At 38.7% G+C, this 16,042-nt stretch overlaps 1 protein-coding gene across 6 annotated transcripts in view; it reads left to right on the top strand.

The window, feature by feature from the left end:
* Positions 1 to 16,042, top strand: part of USP37 (ubiquitin specific peptidase 37) — a 76,795-nt gene that overhangs the window by 15,483 nt on the left and 45,270 nt on the right. For all 6 annotated transcript variants that reach the window (XM_014531049.1, XM_005883425.2, XM_014531051.1 and 3 more), the window contains exons 6-9: positions 3,292 to 3,470; positions 3,824 to 3,898; positions 9,448 to 9,545; positions 11,052 to 11,136. In XM_014531049.1, the coding sequence (XP_014386535.1) occupies positions 3,292 to 3,470; positions 3,824 to 3,898; positions 9,448 to 9,545; positions 11,052 to 11,136 (437 nt within the window). The remainder of the gene's footprint in view (positions 1 to 3,291; positions 3,471 to 3,823; positions 3,899 to 9,447; positions 9,546 to 11,051; positions 11,137 to 16,042) is intronic.

Genomic DNA, 16,042 nt, shown 5'->3' with positions numbered 1-16,042 from the left:
TATTGATTTGCCTCTGCATAAAGGAACAATAAAAGAATACTTACAAGGAGTAGGAAAATGAGAAGTGGAAGAATGGGTGAATGGCATTGGGGTGATAATGAAATTTTTCAGCATGTGGTTTTTATAATATTATTTTGATTTTTGCATGGGTTTTTTTGTTTTTATTTTTTTTATTCTGGACTTTTAAAAAAATCTTTATTGTTGAAAGTATTACATAGGTCCTTCTTTTCCCCCCATTAATCTCTTCCAGTACCCCTTTGCTCCCCCTGTATTTTGATTATTGAATCTTGAGTATGTATCACCCATTTGAAAATAAGTGTAATTTTTTAAATTGTTCATGCAGAGAACCTCAGATTTTTTTCTTCCCTATCCTAAGATTGTAATTCACATAGCTCTTAATATAGTTATAAAATTTCAATTTGGCAGAATGCTGGTAGAAAGCACTATTTCCCAAGGTGTGGCAAAAGTTGTCAGTACAGGAAACAGTCTATTCTTATATTATTATTTATTAATTATTGTATTATTTTCTATACAGACAACTGTAAGTGTACTTTTGCCCCACCCTGTATTTTTTTATTACTGTTTTCTCTCCAAATTTTTTTGCTGTGTCTTGAGAGTAGTAGAGTATTTGATTTAGCTTCTGCAATGAGCTTTATGTCACTATCATTTTCTCCATCATTACATATATTTGTTTCATTTTTCCAAACTGGAACCCCTTCAAAAGTCATAATGATGTACATGTGACTTGGCATTTGAGTTGTGGCAACCAAATGTCATTGTTGCTCCTTTTTGTCACATCTATGTCATTTTAAGACAGTCATACTGGGAAAAATAGAAGGCAGCAAAAAAAGAGGAAGACAAAAACTAAGATGGATTGACACCATAAAAGAAGCCACAAGCATGTTTCCTCAGAAGCTAAGCAGGGTAGTTGAGGACAGGACATTGTGGACATCACTTATTCCTAGGTTGCCAGGAGTTGGATACTACTCATCGGCACATCACACACACATCACTTTAATTTATCATAATTATAATTGGATTTTTCTCTAAAGATTTATTTTCATCCTGGTTACTAGAACCATGTCTTTTTTTTTTTTAATTAAATCTTTATTGTTCAGGTTACATTTGTTCCTCTTTTTTTCCCCCCCATAACTCCCCTCCTCCCAGTTCCCGCCCCACCCTCCGCCCTCACTCCCCACCCACTGTCCTCATCCATAGGTGCACGATTTTTGTCCAGTCTCTTCCTGCATCTCCCATTTCCCTTTCCCCCCCAAGAATAGTCAGTCCATTCCCTTTCTATGTCCCTGATTCATTATAATCACCAGTTCATTCTGTACATCAGATTATTTATTCACTTGGTTCTTAGATTCACTTGTTGATAGATGCATGTTTGTTGTTCACAATTTGTATCTTTACCTTTTTCTTCTTCCTCTTCTTAAAGGATACCTTTCAGCATTTCGTATAATACTGGTTTAGTGGTGATGAACTCCTTTAGCTTTTCCTTATCTGTGAAGCTCTTTATCTGACCTTCAATTCTGAATGATAGCTTTGCTGGATAAAGTATTCTTGGTTGTAGGTTCTTGGTATTCAGCACTTTGAATATTTCTTGCCATTCCCTTCTGGCCTGCAAAGTTTCTGTTGAGAAATCAGCTGACAGTCGTATGGGTATTCCCTTGTAGGTAATTGAGTCTCTTTCTCTTGCTGCTTTTAAGATTCTCTCTTTGTCTTTTGCTCTTGGCATTTTAATTATGATGTGTCTTGGTGTGGTCCTCTTTGGATTCCTTTTGTTTGGGGTTCTCTGCGCTTCTTGGACCTGTAAGTCCATTTCTTTCACCAGGTGGGGGAAGTTTTCTGCCATTATTTCTTCAAATAGGTTTTCAATATCTTGCTGTCTCTCATCTTCTGGCACCCCAATTATTCTGATGTTTGTACGCTTGAAGCTGTCCCAGAGGCTCCTTACACTATCTTCGTATTTTCGGATTCTTTTTTCATTTTGCTTTTCCGGTTGGGTGTTTTTTGCTTCTTCGCATTTCAAATCTTTGGCTTGATTCTTGCGCTCCTCTGGTCTGCTATTGGGTGTAATATTCTTTATTTCCGACCGTGTATGCTTAATTTCTAGTTGTTTCTTTATCATAGCATCGAGGGTCTCATTAGTTTTCGTGAGGCTCTCCAAAAGTTTATTGCAAGCCCTCAAAATTGCGTTTTTTAGCTCTATATCCTCCATTTCTGTCATGTTTTTTTGTCTCCGCATTTTTTATGCTTTCTTGGTGCACCCCCTAGTGGTCTTTGTGCGCAGTCTTGTTCTAGTTGAGCCTTGATTGTTGTAGTTAATACTAGAGGGATTTGACCACCAGGCCGACTGGCTGTGTGAATCAGCTGTGTCTGCCGCGGAAAACTTCTGTCCTCTGGGGAGGTGCTAATCTAGCCTTTGCCTGAGGCTATCCGGCAAATGGCTCTGCGCAGGGCTTGGGCGGGGCGGGATCAACAGGGCAGGGCGGGCGGAGGGAGCCGTTATGGTGCCCTCAGTCCTGTTCCCAGAGGCTCTGCTTCTCAGAACCCCCGGAACCGCTGCAAACCTCGGAGGGAAAGCTGCCTTCCAACTGATGCCAGACACTCCCGCTTCTCCCGTTTGGGTCCGAGTCCCCAGCGATTCGCCCGTATCTGGAGCTCAGAGTCTGAGACTCCCCCCTGACCGAAAACGACAACCGCGCTCTCAGCCACCAGCCCGCTTTGCGCGCGCACCTCCGCACCTGAGTTTTTTCCACACTGCGCCTCCTCTGAGCCTCGGTGTGCTGTTATTTTTCCTTCTAGTTGAAGAGTCTCTCCTCAGCCAGCCTTCCTGTGGTTCTGGGTGATGTCCGTTCTGTCTTTTAGTTGTATTTTTGAAGTGGTTGTTTGCGGCAGCAGTCTCCGGTGTTTACCTATGCCGCCATCTTGGTCTCTCCTAGAACCATGTCTTTATATGTGAACCCTCCCTCCCCCTTTTTTTAAATAAATAATTCACAGTATTTTCCTTCTGCCTCTAGGTCTGTTTTGGAATTTTTAAGTTTATAAGAATACTACAGGGGAAAAAAATGTTGCTCAATTTATGACACTGATCATAATTAGAATCACCTAGGGTGCTTAAAAAAATATACTGATGAATGAGCCTCATTCCCACACCAATTAGGTTAGACTCTCTGGTGATGGATCTCTAGTTGTGTATATTTTTTCATACTTCCTCACTTGAGAATCACTGGTCTAAAAGTTTGCCAATTTGACGATTTACTATTTCAAACTTTATTCTTACAGGCCTCTTCAAAAAGAGGAAGTTTGGAAACTAAAGATGATACTCCATTTCGAAAAGTTCTTGGTAATCCAGGTAGAGGATCGATTAAGACTGCAGCAGGAAATGGAATAACTGTCACCCGAACGATTCCGTCTTTGACATCTACATCAACACCTCTTAGATCAGGTTTATTAGAAAATAGGTATGAAAGACATTTTTTCTTTCTTAGTCATTAGCTGTGCCTGTTTATAAATGTCTTTTAAGCTTTATAGAAAGACCTGTAGTTTGAGAAAAAGAGTGAGATTTTCCAGTTAGTCAAATGTGTTAGAAGAAAGTATAGAGTGCATCTTTGGTAGATAATTAGTATTTGTCTTATGTGGTTTATGTCAGTGACACATATTGAGTGTGCAGATATATGGTATGTTATTTTACATGTGGTATAGAGAATTAGATAGCAGTAGTCACAGTGTCTGTCCTTGAGTGTGTTGTTTAATACTTTTTAATGGTATGAATTCTGACTTTTTAAAATAAGGTCCTTTTCTCTGTTCTCTATAGAACTGAAAAGAGGAAAAGAATGCTGTCTGGCTCAGAGTTGAATGAAGATTACCCTAAGGAAAATGATTCATCATCGTAAGTTGCTTTAAGAGCTTTTAAGGCCCTAGATCAGTATTTGTTATAGTGGTAATTACAACTGTGAGCGAAGATTATCAATTTATGGGAATTTCAAAGATAGAAAAGCAGAATTTAAAGTATTTTAGTGAGATTGACCATTGCTATTGCTTTGATCATTTGATTGCACTTCTTCCATTATAGATTTTTTTAAAAAATCTTAAGTACTTAGAGCAGTGATGGCGAACCTTTTGAGCTCGGCGTGTCAGCATTTTGAAAAACCCTAACTTAACTCTGGTGCCGTGTCACATATAGAAATTTTTTGATCTTTACAACCGTAGTAAAACAAATATTTATATTTTTGATATTTATGTTATATATTTAAATGCCATTTAACAAAGAAAAATCAACCAAAATAATGAGTTCGCGTGTCACCTCTGACACGCGTGTCATAGGTTCCCCATCACTGACTTAGAGGAAGAGTAGAGTTGAAGAACTCTAATAAATGTTTCTTGCTGTCTGCTCTTTTAGAGTGAACTCCTTCTTTCCCTCTTCCCTTTACCTACAAAAATTTCTTTTTACCTTATTCATGTGAAAAGTTAGCTTAGGGGTAAAAAAAATGTAAACCATATATAGGTTCTAGGCATTGAGTATCAATCTTTTAGAGTTATTTTCTGGGTTGAACAAAAAGGTATCCACCTGTAACAAGACAGTCACCAGCTCACATCCTTTTTTTTCCTCATGGGAGGGTCTTTTTTGTCTTCTAGGGGGAGAAAACTTATTTTACACAGTTCTTAGTTAATACCTCAGTTAACACCTTAACAAAAATCGATAGTTAACTGGCATTTGAGGTTAAGAGATCACCATAAAAGAACTGGGAAAAAGGTGAAGGAACTTTAACTAGAAGCCCAGTGCATGAAATTTGTGCACTGCGGCGGGGGGCGGGGAGGGGGGGGTCCCTCAGCCCAGCCTGCACCCTCTCCAATCTGGGACCCCTTGGGGGATGTTCAACTCACAATCCGGGACCGCTGGCTCCTAACTGCTCGCCTGCCTGCCTGATCACCCCTAACCACCTCTGCCTGCCTGCCTGCCTGATCTGCCCTAACCGCCTCTGCCTACCTGCCTGATGCCCCTAACCACTCTCCCCTGCCAGCCTGATCACCCTTAACCGCTCTCCCCTGCCGGCCTGATCACTCCTAACTGCTCTGCCTGCCTGCCTGCCTGATTGCCCCTAACCGCCTCTGCCTCAGCCCTGCCACCATGGCTTTGTCTGGAATGATGTCCAGAGGGACGTCCGATCTATCTGGTCTAATTAGCATATTACCCTTTTATTAGTATAGATTGGGATCTTGGTTCTGCTGCTGAAATAAATGTAAAAATCTGGGTAGGTAATAGTGTGGTATCTGAAACCACAATCACCAAGGTCTCAGACTCCTTTTATCTTGTTTGTTCACTGTCCTTAATAAGCTTCCATTTTGCTTCAGTCTTCGCTCTCATGTCTGCATTCCTATCAGAGGGAAGAAAGAAAGAGGAGCAAAGGGAGGGCATACTGCTTTCCTTTAGGCTGGAAATTGTACACACAACTTTTATGTATGTCACATTGACCAGAACTTAGTCATATGGTTATATCAAGTTATAAGGAAGACCAGTAAATATGCCTAGCCCAAATTTTATAATGGCAGAAGGGTACAATGGTTATTTGGGGACAACTAACAGGCTGTTGTAGTTTACCCCTATATCCACAGAAATAGCCCTGTTTACTAACAGGCTGTTGTAGTTTACCCCTATATCCACAGAAATAGCCCTGTTTACTAACACTCTTTCCCTCAGCCTAATAGAGACAGCCTCCAACTCTCATTTAGTCCTTGTATCCAGCTCCAAGTCCAGGATTGCTTAGTGATGTGCAGTCCTCTCCATAAGGTCCAGGTGTGCTCTTTTGGACCAGGTGCCTTATGGTCTGGTTCCTAAAAACTAAAAGGCAAGTTAATCAGCATTCCCCATGCCCATCTCCATACACATATCATTATACAGGCATATCTCAGAGATATTGTGAGTTTGGTTTCAGATCACTACAGTGAAGGAAATATTGCAATAAAATTACACAAGTTTTTTGGTTTCCCACTGCAGCCTGGTAAGTATGCAATAGCATTATGTCTTTAAAACAAGCAAACAAACAAACAAAACAAAGCGTATACCTTAATTTTAAATACATTATTGCTAAAAAAAATTGCTAACCATTATCTGAACTTTTAGTGGTCATAATCTTTTTGCTGGTAGAGGATCTTGCCTTCAATTTGTAATAAAGTGCTGTGCGAAGTACAATAAAATGAGGTATGCCTGTACATTGCTGGAGTAGGCACAGAAGATTCACAATAAAAATTTACGTTTAGAATAGACAGAATAGGAAACTAGAAGAGTCACTGGTCTGTGGCAGCAATAAAATCTTGCTAGGCAGAAATTGTGAAGGCAGGAGAGTAAGTTCTTTTTTTATTTCTTATTGATTTGAGAGAGAGGGAGGGAGAGAGAGAAAACATCAGTGATGAGAGAGAATCATTGATCGGCTGCCACCTGCACGCCCCCTAGTGGGGATTGAGCCTGCAACCTGGAATCAAACTGGGGACCCTTCAGTCTGCAGGACACGCTCTATCCATTAAGCAAAACCAGCCAGGGCAGGGGAGTAAATTCTTGATTAGCCCATGTAGCAATCTCTGTTCTTTCCTCTAAGAGAAATCCTTGTTCATTGTATTCCATATGACTCCTGGCTTTGTCCTTTGGTGGGTTTCCTTTGTTATCTTTCAAGGCTATAGCTGAAGGTTTTGAAAACTGTTCTTTGTAGCCTGTTTCATGCTGGTGCTGTTTTGGAAGAAGTGTCTATAGAAATCTAGAAGTTTCTTTAAAGGTACAACAAGCAGGCTTTTATAGGGTCCAGAAAGAATTTGGACCAATATTTTGGCTTTGTTTGTTTAATCATTTTAATAAAACTTTTAAATTTTGGAATAATTTTAGATTTACAGAAAAGTTACAGAGATGAAATGGAATGTTCCTATATATCCCTCACCCAGTTTCCCCTAATGCTAATATCCAAGTTTTCACAAACTACTTTTCCATTTACCTCTTATCATTGCCTCAGTTTGAGAGTTAGAAGCAATTGCATTTCTTGGGGTGGGGGTGTTGAATATTAGGAGGGGAATAATTTGGGACATTTTTTTTTAATCCTTTTATGAGGATATTTTTTCCATTAATTTTTAGAGAGAGTGAAAGGGAAGGAGAGAGAAAATATTAATGTGAGAGAGACACAGACTGCCTCCCGTACAAGCGCCACTCCGGGGGTCGGGGATTGAACTTGCAAAGGAGGTACATGCCCTTGACCGAGAATTGAACCAAACCAGTTAGGGCAATTTGGGACATTTTTAAACAACTTTATTGAGGTACATTTTATAGTCCATAAAATTCACCTGTTTTAAATCTGCAATTCAATAATTTTTTGGTAAATTTATTGAGTTGTGCAATCATTACCAAATTCAGTTTTTGAACATTTCTATAACTCCACCAAGATTCATTGTGCACTCTACCACATTTCCGTGAATGCTAGAGATACTGCATGAGCCATATTTCTTTCACTTTATCCCATTCCAATTCAGTACAGATACACTGTGGATCACAGAGGTATTATCAGCAATGGGATTTCTCTTCCCATTGCCAAACAAGTGATCCAGTCAATTCCAGAATCCTGTCCTTAGAGTGTGCTTCTTAGTTCCAGCTGTTACAGATCAAGTTTCCCAGAAAGCAAACCCTGAAATGGAGATTAAGTGTGCAAGTGATTTATTAAGGAAGTATCCCCAGGGGTTACTAGGAAGGGAATCGGGTGAGCAAGACAGTGAAGTACAGAGAACAAATCCCTTAAGAAACCAAAATAACAGTAATAGAATATTATTAGGGATAGCCCTAAGTACTACTATGGAAAACATACTTAAATTGGTGTGGAAGAGAGGATACAAAAATGGGGTCAGAGGAAATTTGGGTGGAGCATCTAATTTGTTTGCTACAGGCTTTATTCATAATGGTCCTCCTAAAGTAAACACTTTTAATTAAAGCATGAGCATTATCTGAATATAAGTTTAGGAATGATAGTGGGGGAAATGGGGCTTAAGAAACTTTACCTTTGTGTTCATGAAATTAAAATAATTTAGGATGGGGTTAATGGGGGGGATGAGGACACATTTGTAATACCTTAACTAATAAAGAATTTAAAGATAAAAAAATAATTTAATTACTATAAATGTTACTCGTAAGTGATATTGACATAGTAAATAGTATTTCAAATCTATAGACTATAAGAACATTTTGGGTTTTATTTTTTTGCTTTACTTTTTTCACAAATTTATTTGGCAAACATTTGTTTTAAAAATCCATTTTTCATATTCATAAATATATGTATATATTTTGGCCAAACAATATTGCCACCATGTGATATTGCTTACTTTGTTGTACATGTTCCTCTTGCTAATAATGTGTTCTATTTCTTGTGAGGTTTTTTTTTAAATCCTCACCCAAGGTTATGTTTATTGATTTTTATTTTTTTTATTTTTTTAGAGAAAATGGGAAAGAGAGAGAAACATCTATGTGAGAGAGAAACATTGGTTGCCTCCTGTATGCTCTCCAATTGGGGATTGAACTTAGAACCTAAATATGTGCCCTGATGGGTAATTGAACCCACAACTTTTTTGGTGTATGGGATGATGCTCCAACCAACTGAGCCACCTGGCCAGGGCTGGATTTTTTTTTTTTTTCCTCCATAAGTAAACTATAAGCAATTTGAGGACAAGGTTAATATTCCCATATGGTCTAAAAATGTCTACAATATATTAGCTATATGACAACATTTTCTCATTTTATTTTAAGAATGTGAATATTCTTATATTAAACATGTCAAAAGTAAAACAAAATTAAAGCATCAGTGAGCAATTATAGTAACTGATATCTGTTGAGTACCAACTATGTGCTTGGGGTAATTCAGTGATAAACATACTGCCGAAAAACTGTGCCTTACTCTGAAATAGAATCACACTAAGATAAGATTATAAATCAATCCAATTCCTCTTCTATACACAGGTCTTTGAATATTTGAGACATCCTCACTCATTCATTCCTTCAACAAACCGTTATGTTTACTTTTTAAACCTATTTAGTATCAAGCTTGAATAGTTTACTTCTTGATTCTTTTGGTCTTTTAGTAGCTAAATCATTTAATCTGCCCTTGCTTTTGACTAAGAAAACCTGTGTAATCTTGCTGTCTCTGGTTTGACTTTTGTAAAAATAAAATGCTCCTTCATTTTTGCTTAATCAATAGGGTTATGGATTGGTTGGTTTTTGACTTGGTAATGAAACCTTATTTTCATGATTCTCATTTGCTTAAGTCTCTGACCTTTTGAGGCTTTAACACTTTGTAGCATAACTTCCAAGCAAATCCATGAATTTAGCACTTGAAATGTAAATTTTTAATGACAACTATTTAAAATTAAGAATTATACTTTACACATACATATATTGAATTAAATTATTGATTATAGGAACAACAAAGCTATGACAGATCCCTCAAGAAAGTATTTAACCAGCAGTAGAGAGAAGCAGCTGAGTTTGAAACAGTCGGAAGAGAATAGGACTTCAGGTAAGTATTTGGTCTTTATATAAGATAGTCATTTATTGTATAACTAAAGGCCCGGTGCACAACATTCGTGCACTGCAGGGGTGGGGTCCCTCAGCCTGGCCTGCGCCCTCTCACAGTCCGGGACCTCTTGGGGGATGTCCAGCTGCCGGCTTATCTAAGGGGTCCTTAGTGCTGCTGCGGAGGCAGGAGAGACTCCTGCCACCACCGCTGCACTTGCCAGCTGTGAGCCCGGCTTCCCACAGGAGGAGCACACTGATTGACCAAATGTTCCGCCATTTGGTCAATTTGCATGTTAGCCTTTTATTATATAGGATATACTGTATAGACTAGAAATAAAACCCTAAATTGGGACATACCTCTCTTTTATTCAGGAATACTCCATAATTCAGTACTAGTTATTGGGCACCAATTTGTATCCAGTACTCTGCTAAAATACTTTTAAAGTATAGAAATATAAGGGACCTTTTATTCTATTTATAAAGAGTCTAGACTTTACCTTCTTCCCTATTTAACTGCCTAGAATTAAACTCTCATTATCAAGGTACCTTAAAGTGAATTCAAGGAGTTAAAATGATTGAAATTAAAGTTCATCAGTGTTGCCATTTACTATAAGTTCTATAAGATCTTGAAGTTATTGCCTAAAGCAATTGTTTAATCTCACCTTGTACCCTGTTTTTACAAAATCTAAAAGTTAAATTGTCTATTAAGTTTCGTTAATATTTCCTACACTTAACCAATCTCTATGATCCTCTGAACTATGTAGATTTGAATATTATGTCAACTTGAAATTAAATTGAAGCAAACTAAAATATGGCATGATTTTGATAAATTGAGAGTTTAAGGGAATTAATTCGATTAAGACTCTAGAAATTATCTCCTTTTAGCCTTTCAGAGTTGTGACTTTAGACTCCTACAGAAAGAAGTATCTTGAGTATACTTCTTATCTCTGAAATAATAATACATTATATAATCTCCATTTACTAGTTTTAAGCTTTTATAATCAACCTATAGTTAGACAATACTTGAAGGTGTAATAAGCCTTAACAATGTTGAAGTTAAGATACACATTACAAAAGTTATTGTGGAAGAGGAGAGAGAAGGAAGATAAGAAGGTTCGTGGAACAAAATGTAGAAGTTTTAAGTGTGTTAAAGTTACAAAGTTAATCAGTAGAACTAAAATAACACAACTAATAATTGGTTGGAAGGAAGTACATAAGAGTAGGGGTGATGTAAATGAGAAATTTCTAATTTTTCCTAATAGGGAGTCATTTGATACTGTTCAAAATGAATAAGTTAGAAAGTTTTTGGAGCTTTAGGGCAGGAGAGTATTCTTAGCTATTATAACCTTTTACACAGTATAGATCTTTTAACAGTTATCCAACTTTGATGAAAAGAAAGGGGGAAAAGAGTTAAATATAAATAGGCCCAATGCATAATTTTATTATTAATTGGACTTCAATGGTTGATTTAGGAATAAAATTGTTCCTGTGTTTCTTCGTTTTATAGGACTTTTACCTTTGCAGTCATCATCCTTTTATGGTAGCAGATCTGGATCCAAGGACTACTCTTCTGGCAATACTAATCTAGACAGGTATGCATTGGTTATATGCTCTGTAAAGAACTTAAAGAGCTCTCTTCTTCAGAATATTTTTTAAAAATATGTTTTTATTGATTTTAGAGAGGAAGGGAGAGGGAGAGAGAGATAGAAACATCAGTGATGAGAGAGAAAAATCATTGATTGGCTGTCTCCTGCACACCCCCTGCTGGGGATCAAACCCACAACCCGGACATGTGCTCTTGACCAAAATCGAACCCGGGACTCTCCAGTCCAGTGGTCGCCAACCTTTCGGACCTCACGGACCACCAGTGGTCTGCGGGCCACCATTTGGCGACTGCTGCTCCAGTCCGTAGGCTGATCCTCTATCCATTGAGTCAAACCAGCTAGGGCTTCTTCAGATATTGAATGAAGGGATAGATTATGCATGAATACCCTTTACCCCCTCTCTTTCACATCAACTTTGTAAGATGTACCTTAATTTCAACATTAAGGTTTATTACATCTTTAAGTATACTCTAAGTCAGCCGTGGGCAAACTACGGCCCGCGGGCCGGATCCGGCCCGTTTGAAATGAATAAAACTTAAAAAAAAAAAAAAAAAGACCGTACCCTTTTATGTAATGATGTTTACTTTGAATTTATATTAGTTCACACAAACACTCCATCCATGCTTTTGTTCCGGCCCTCCGGTCCAGTTTAAGAACCCGTTGTGGCCCTCGAGTCAAAAAGTTTGCCCACCCCTGCTCTAAGTGAATACACTAATTTAAAATAACAAAATTGATGAAAATCATAGACTCCTGACATTTTAGTTAGAAAGTACCTACAAATATTTTCATTAAAGCTCTTCTTTTTTACATTTTTTAGTAAATGAATAAATTAAATTCTAGGAAAATTTGTACTGAGGCCACAGGTTGTGACTGGCAATATGATCAGATCCTGGATCAGTGAATTCTCCATCATCCCAAATTATGAAAATATTAAGATCTCAACAGATTGCCTTTGTTGCCTGTGTATTTTTTAAGGTACCTATCAAAAGTTAAGGCATTTTCTTTTTAAAAAACAAGTTTCACATTATTGGAAAAGGCTAGTCAAAAATTTAATTGTGGTCTATAGCTGTAGATTACATTTTTTGAGATTTATTGGATATAAGTATATAAGACAACTGCTAAACGCTTGTCAGGAAGGTGTGATTACAGATTGTAGCACAGAGGAGCAATGGTAAATGTAAAAAGTGACGGTAATGGTGTTGTATAATAAATATGGTATATAATGAATGACCTATTAAGTCATATTTTGGTTTTTACTGGAAATTCAGAGTGGTAAAAAACATCTTGATTATTTATAGAAAATGATTAAGGTGAAGTAAAGAATTTGATAATGTATTGGTACATAAGACTGTGGGTGGTATCTGTCAAGCACTTTATGAGTGCAGTGGTAACTATAGGTCATTTGAATTTAAGAGAGAGGAAGCTTGGCTTATTTCTGTTTATTAGAGGGATCGTAAAGAAATCTTAAGTTTTAAAAAACACCTACATTTGGTTTACAAATGATTTATTAGTACAATACAAATTTCTACTCAAAATAATAGAATAATCATTTCATTGCACAAAGCAATGATTGAGGGGAGTGATTTTTTAAAATGCAAAGCTGCATTCAAAAAATAAGGTAAAAATTTCCAGATAAGTGAGAAAACTAATATTGAGTAGAGGCTGAGTCCATAAGACACATGGAAAACATAGACAGGAATCAAGTATTTACGGTTGGGTCTTCAAAATTAACATGAGGTTGGAAACTGAACAAGACCCCAGACCAGAACTTGGTTTCTTATATGAAGCTACATGAAGGTGGGTATCTACAACTGCTCTCTCTATGCTAGTAAGCTAAAACAAAACCATAAATGTGCTGCTTGCCTGATGCTCGTTGAGCAAGAGAAAATACAAAGAAATGGGAATTGCAGTGATTTGGTATCTGCTTTAGTGTTACCTTCATAGGGCAAGAATTCTGAACCCCTAACATAAAGTCCTATGCAGATTAGAGGTCCAGACCGAGGCAACTACTAAGTAGGTCAGGCATGATCATGGAATGCACCAGAGAAGAGATGATGAATGTAAATGAAATTAAGAGACTTATGTTGGTCTCCATGGTCTATTTTCCATGTCTTAATAGCATTCTGGGGGGAAAGACTAAGAAGAATAAAAGTAAGGAATTTGTCAAAGACATGATAGATGAAAATGATGAAAGTCCACACATGGAAAAATTACCTCAACAAGTGCTAACAGCAAATATTAAAAAAATAAAAGTTCACATTGTAGTATGATGGGTAAAGAAATTTTAAAAGCCTACCAGAAGAAAATGTCATCTATGAAGGTAAAACAGACTGACATTAGCAACAATAGGAACAGAAGACACTGAAGTAATAGCATCAAATAATTCTACCAGTATACCCAGCTAAATTGTAGTTGAAGAATGCAGACAATGCTATTTTTAGATAATACAAAGAGAATGTATTCAGCAAAAAGAAAACTGAACAGGAGTGAAAGTAAGAAATACTGTTGAGCAAAATAATTTTAAAGGTGAATTTTAACATCAAAATACTTTTAAAATTTATTCTTTTGTATAACTAATAAATACATATAGTAGAAACTTCAAAAGTTACAGAGTGGATACAGTGAAAAGTAAATAGTAAATCTCCCTTTGTTTCTTAACTTCTAGTTGTACATTTCCTCTTTCCAGAGGACAAGTTTAAGTTCCTTTTCTTATTTAAGAAGAGGCCACAGTTAAGTTAGACATATTAAACAGTTAAAGATGATTTCCTTTTCTGGCCAAGGTGGAGTAACAGGGACCAGACTGTCCTCCTTCATGAAACAATTAAGAACCAGAGCAAATCATATGAAACAATGGATCTTAAGACATTGGAAATGAGGCAGTGAAGTATATTGATCCTGGAGAGATGGGAAACAAATAAAATTAGCCTTATGACTGCTCCAGCTTGCTTTCTAGAGAAAGTTCTCAGGCTGCCACACAGAGGGGGAATTAGGCAGAGCCCTGTGCTCTTCCTGAGTTCAGGAAATGGAGCTAAGAATCCAGAGAGGCCAAAGCACCTAGAATTCACAGGGTACCAGAGGGCAGAGCTGTACAGAGAAAGAATTGCAGAGATCTGCAGAGGGTCCACCTTGAGTATTCAGTTGGGTGCCAATCATCTTATACAGGTGAGAAATCTAGGCAAGGCTAGAGAAAGAACTACCCAAGAGGATCTAAGGGAATAATACTAGGGAGTTCACATAAACCCAGGCATAGTTCCTATTCTGAATAGCAGTTTGAATGCTAAGAAAGGTCTTACCTTATTAGTGATGAAAACTATCCCTAGACTAATTGCTGCTCTGGTCCCTCATAACAAACCTTAAAAGCAAGGCCCCAAAAGATCAAACTGTTTCTAGGTAACCTAACCACATCCCAGAATGAAATTCAAGAATGTTTATAGTCCTGGACACTGAAGTGTTGCTGGTTCAATTCCTGGTGAAGGACACATACCTGGGTTGCAGGTTCAATCCCCTGCACTGGTTGGGGTGCGTGCAGGAGGCAACCAATGTCTGTATCACATTGATGTTTTCCTCCCTCTCCCTCCCCCTCTCCCTCTCCTCCTCTCCCTCTCCCTCTCCCTCTTCCTAAAAATAAATGGAAAAAATATCCTTTGATAAAGATTAACAACACCAACAAAAACAATGTTTATAGAAGTCTAAAATATCCAGCACCCAGCAAGATAAAGTTCACAATGTCTGCCACCTGAGAAAACATTACTAGACATACTAATAAGCAGGAAAACAGAACTCATAAGGAAGAGAAAAATTAATAAGTACTGACTCAGAAATTATACAGATGATAGAATTAGTAGGCAAGGATATTAAAACAGTTATTAACCCAAATCAGTAAGTATTCTATCTAATAATAGACAAACATGGTAATTAACCATACCTCTGACACGCTTCACATCGGCTAATCAGGGTGATATGCAAATTAACTGCCAGCCAAGATGGCGGCCGGCAACCAGGCAGCTGAAGTGAACAGGAGGCTTGCTTGCTCCAGTGATGGAGGAAGCCAAGGTTCCGCCTGCTGCCGGCCTCTGAGCTGCACTCTAAGAAACAATGTTGCAATTATAGAAGCTAAACAAACCCCAGAAACCTGCTTTCAGGCAGCCGGGCCTCAGAGCTGGAGCTGCAACAGTGTTTCAATTATAGAAACCAAACAAACCCAGATACCTGCTTTCAGCAGCCAAGGTCTCAGAGCTGGAGCCAAGCCTCAGAGCTAAAGCCGGCTCTCAGCTCCAGTGACAGCCATAGAAGGTAAATCCCAGAATAAAAAGAAAAAAGGAGAGGTTGGGAGCTTCAGTCACCCGCCAGCCTGAAAACGGCCCTCAGCCCCTCACCCAGATTGGCCAGGCACCCCAGTGGGGACCCCCACCCTGAAGGGGGTGTGACCAGCTGCAAACAGCCATCATCCCCTCATCCAGGCTGGCCAGGCACCCCAGCGGGACCCCCACCCTGATCCGGGACACCCTTCAGGGCAAATCAGCCGGCCCCCACCCGTGCACCAGGCCTCTATCCTATATAGTAAAAGGGTAATATGCAAACTGACCCTAACAGCAGAAGGACTGGGAATGACTGGTCACTATGACACACACTGACCACCAGGGGGCAGACGCTCAATGCAGGAGCTGCCCTCTGGTGGTCAGGGCGCTCTCACATGGGAGGAGCTCTGCTCAGCCACAAGCCAGGCTGATGGCTGCCAGTACAGCGGTGGTGGTGGGAGCCTCTCCTGCCTCCTCAGCAGCGCTAAGGATGTCCGACTGCAGTTTAGGCCTGCTCCCCGCTGGCAAGTGGACATCCCCCGAGGGCTGCCAGGCTGCCAGAGGGATGTCTGATTGCCATCTTAGGCCCAATCCCC

The sequence above is a fragment of the Myotis brandtii genome, unplaced genomic scaffold (genome assembly GCF_000412655.1).
Source record: "Myotis brandtii unplaced genomic scaffold, ASM41265v1 scaffold79, whole genome shotgun sequence".
Classification (NCBI taxonomy): domain Eukaryota; kingdom Metazoa; phylum Chordata; class Mammalia; order Chiroptera; family Vespertilionidae; genus Myotis; species Myotis brandtii.
Note: the sequence above shows the minus strand (reverse complement) of the source record. Positions and strands in the feature narration are given on the sequence as shown.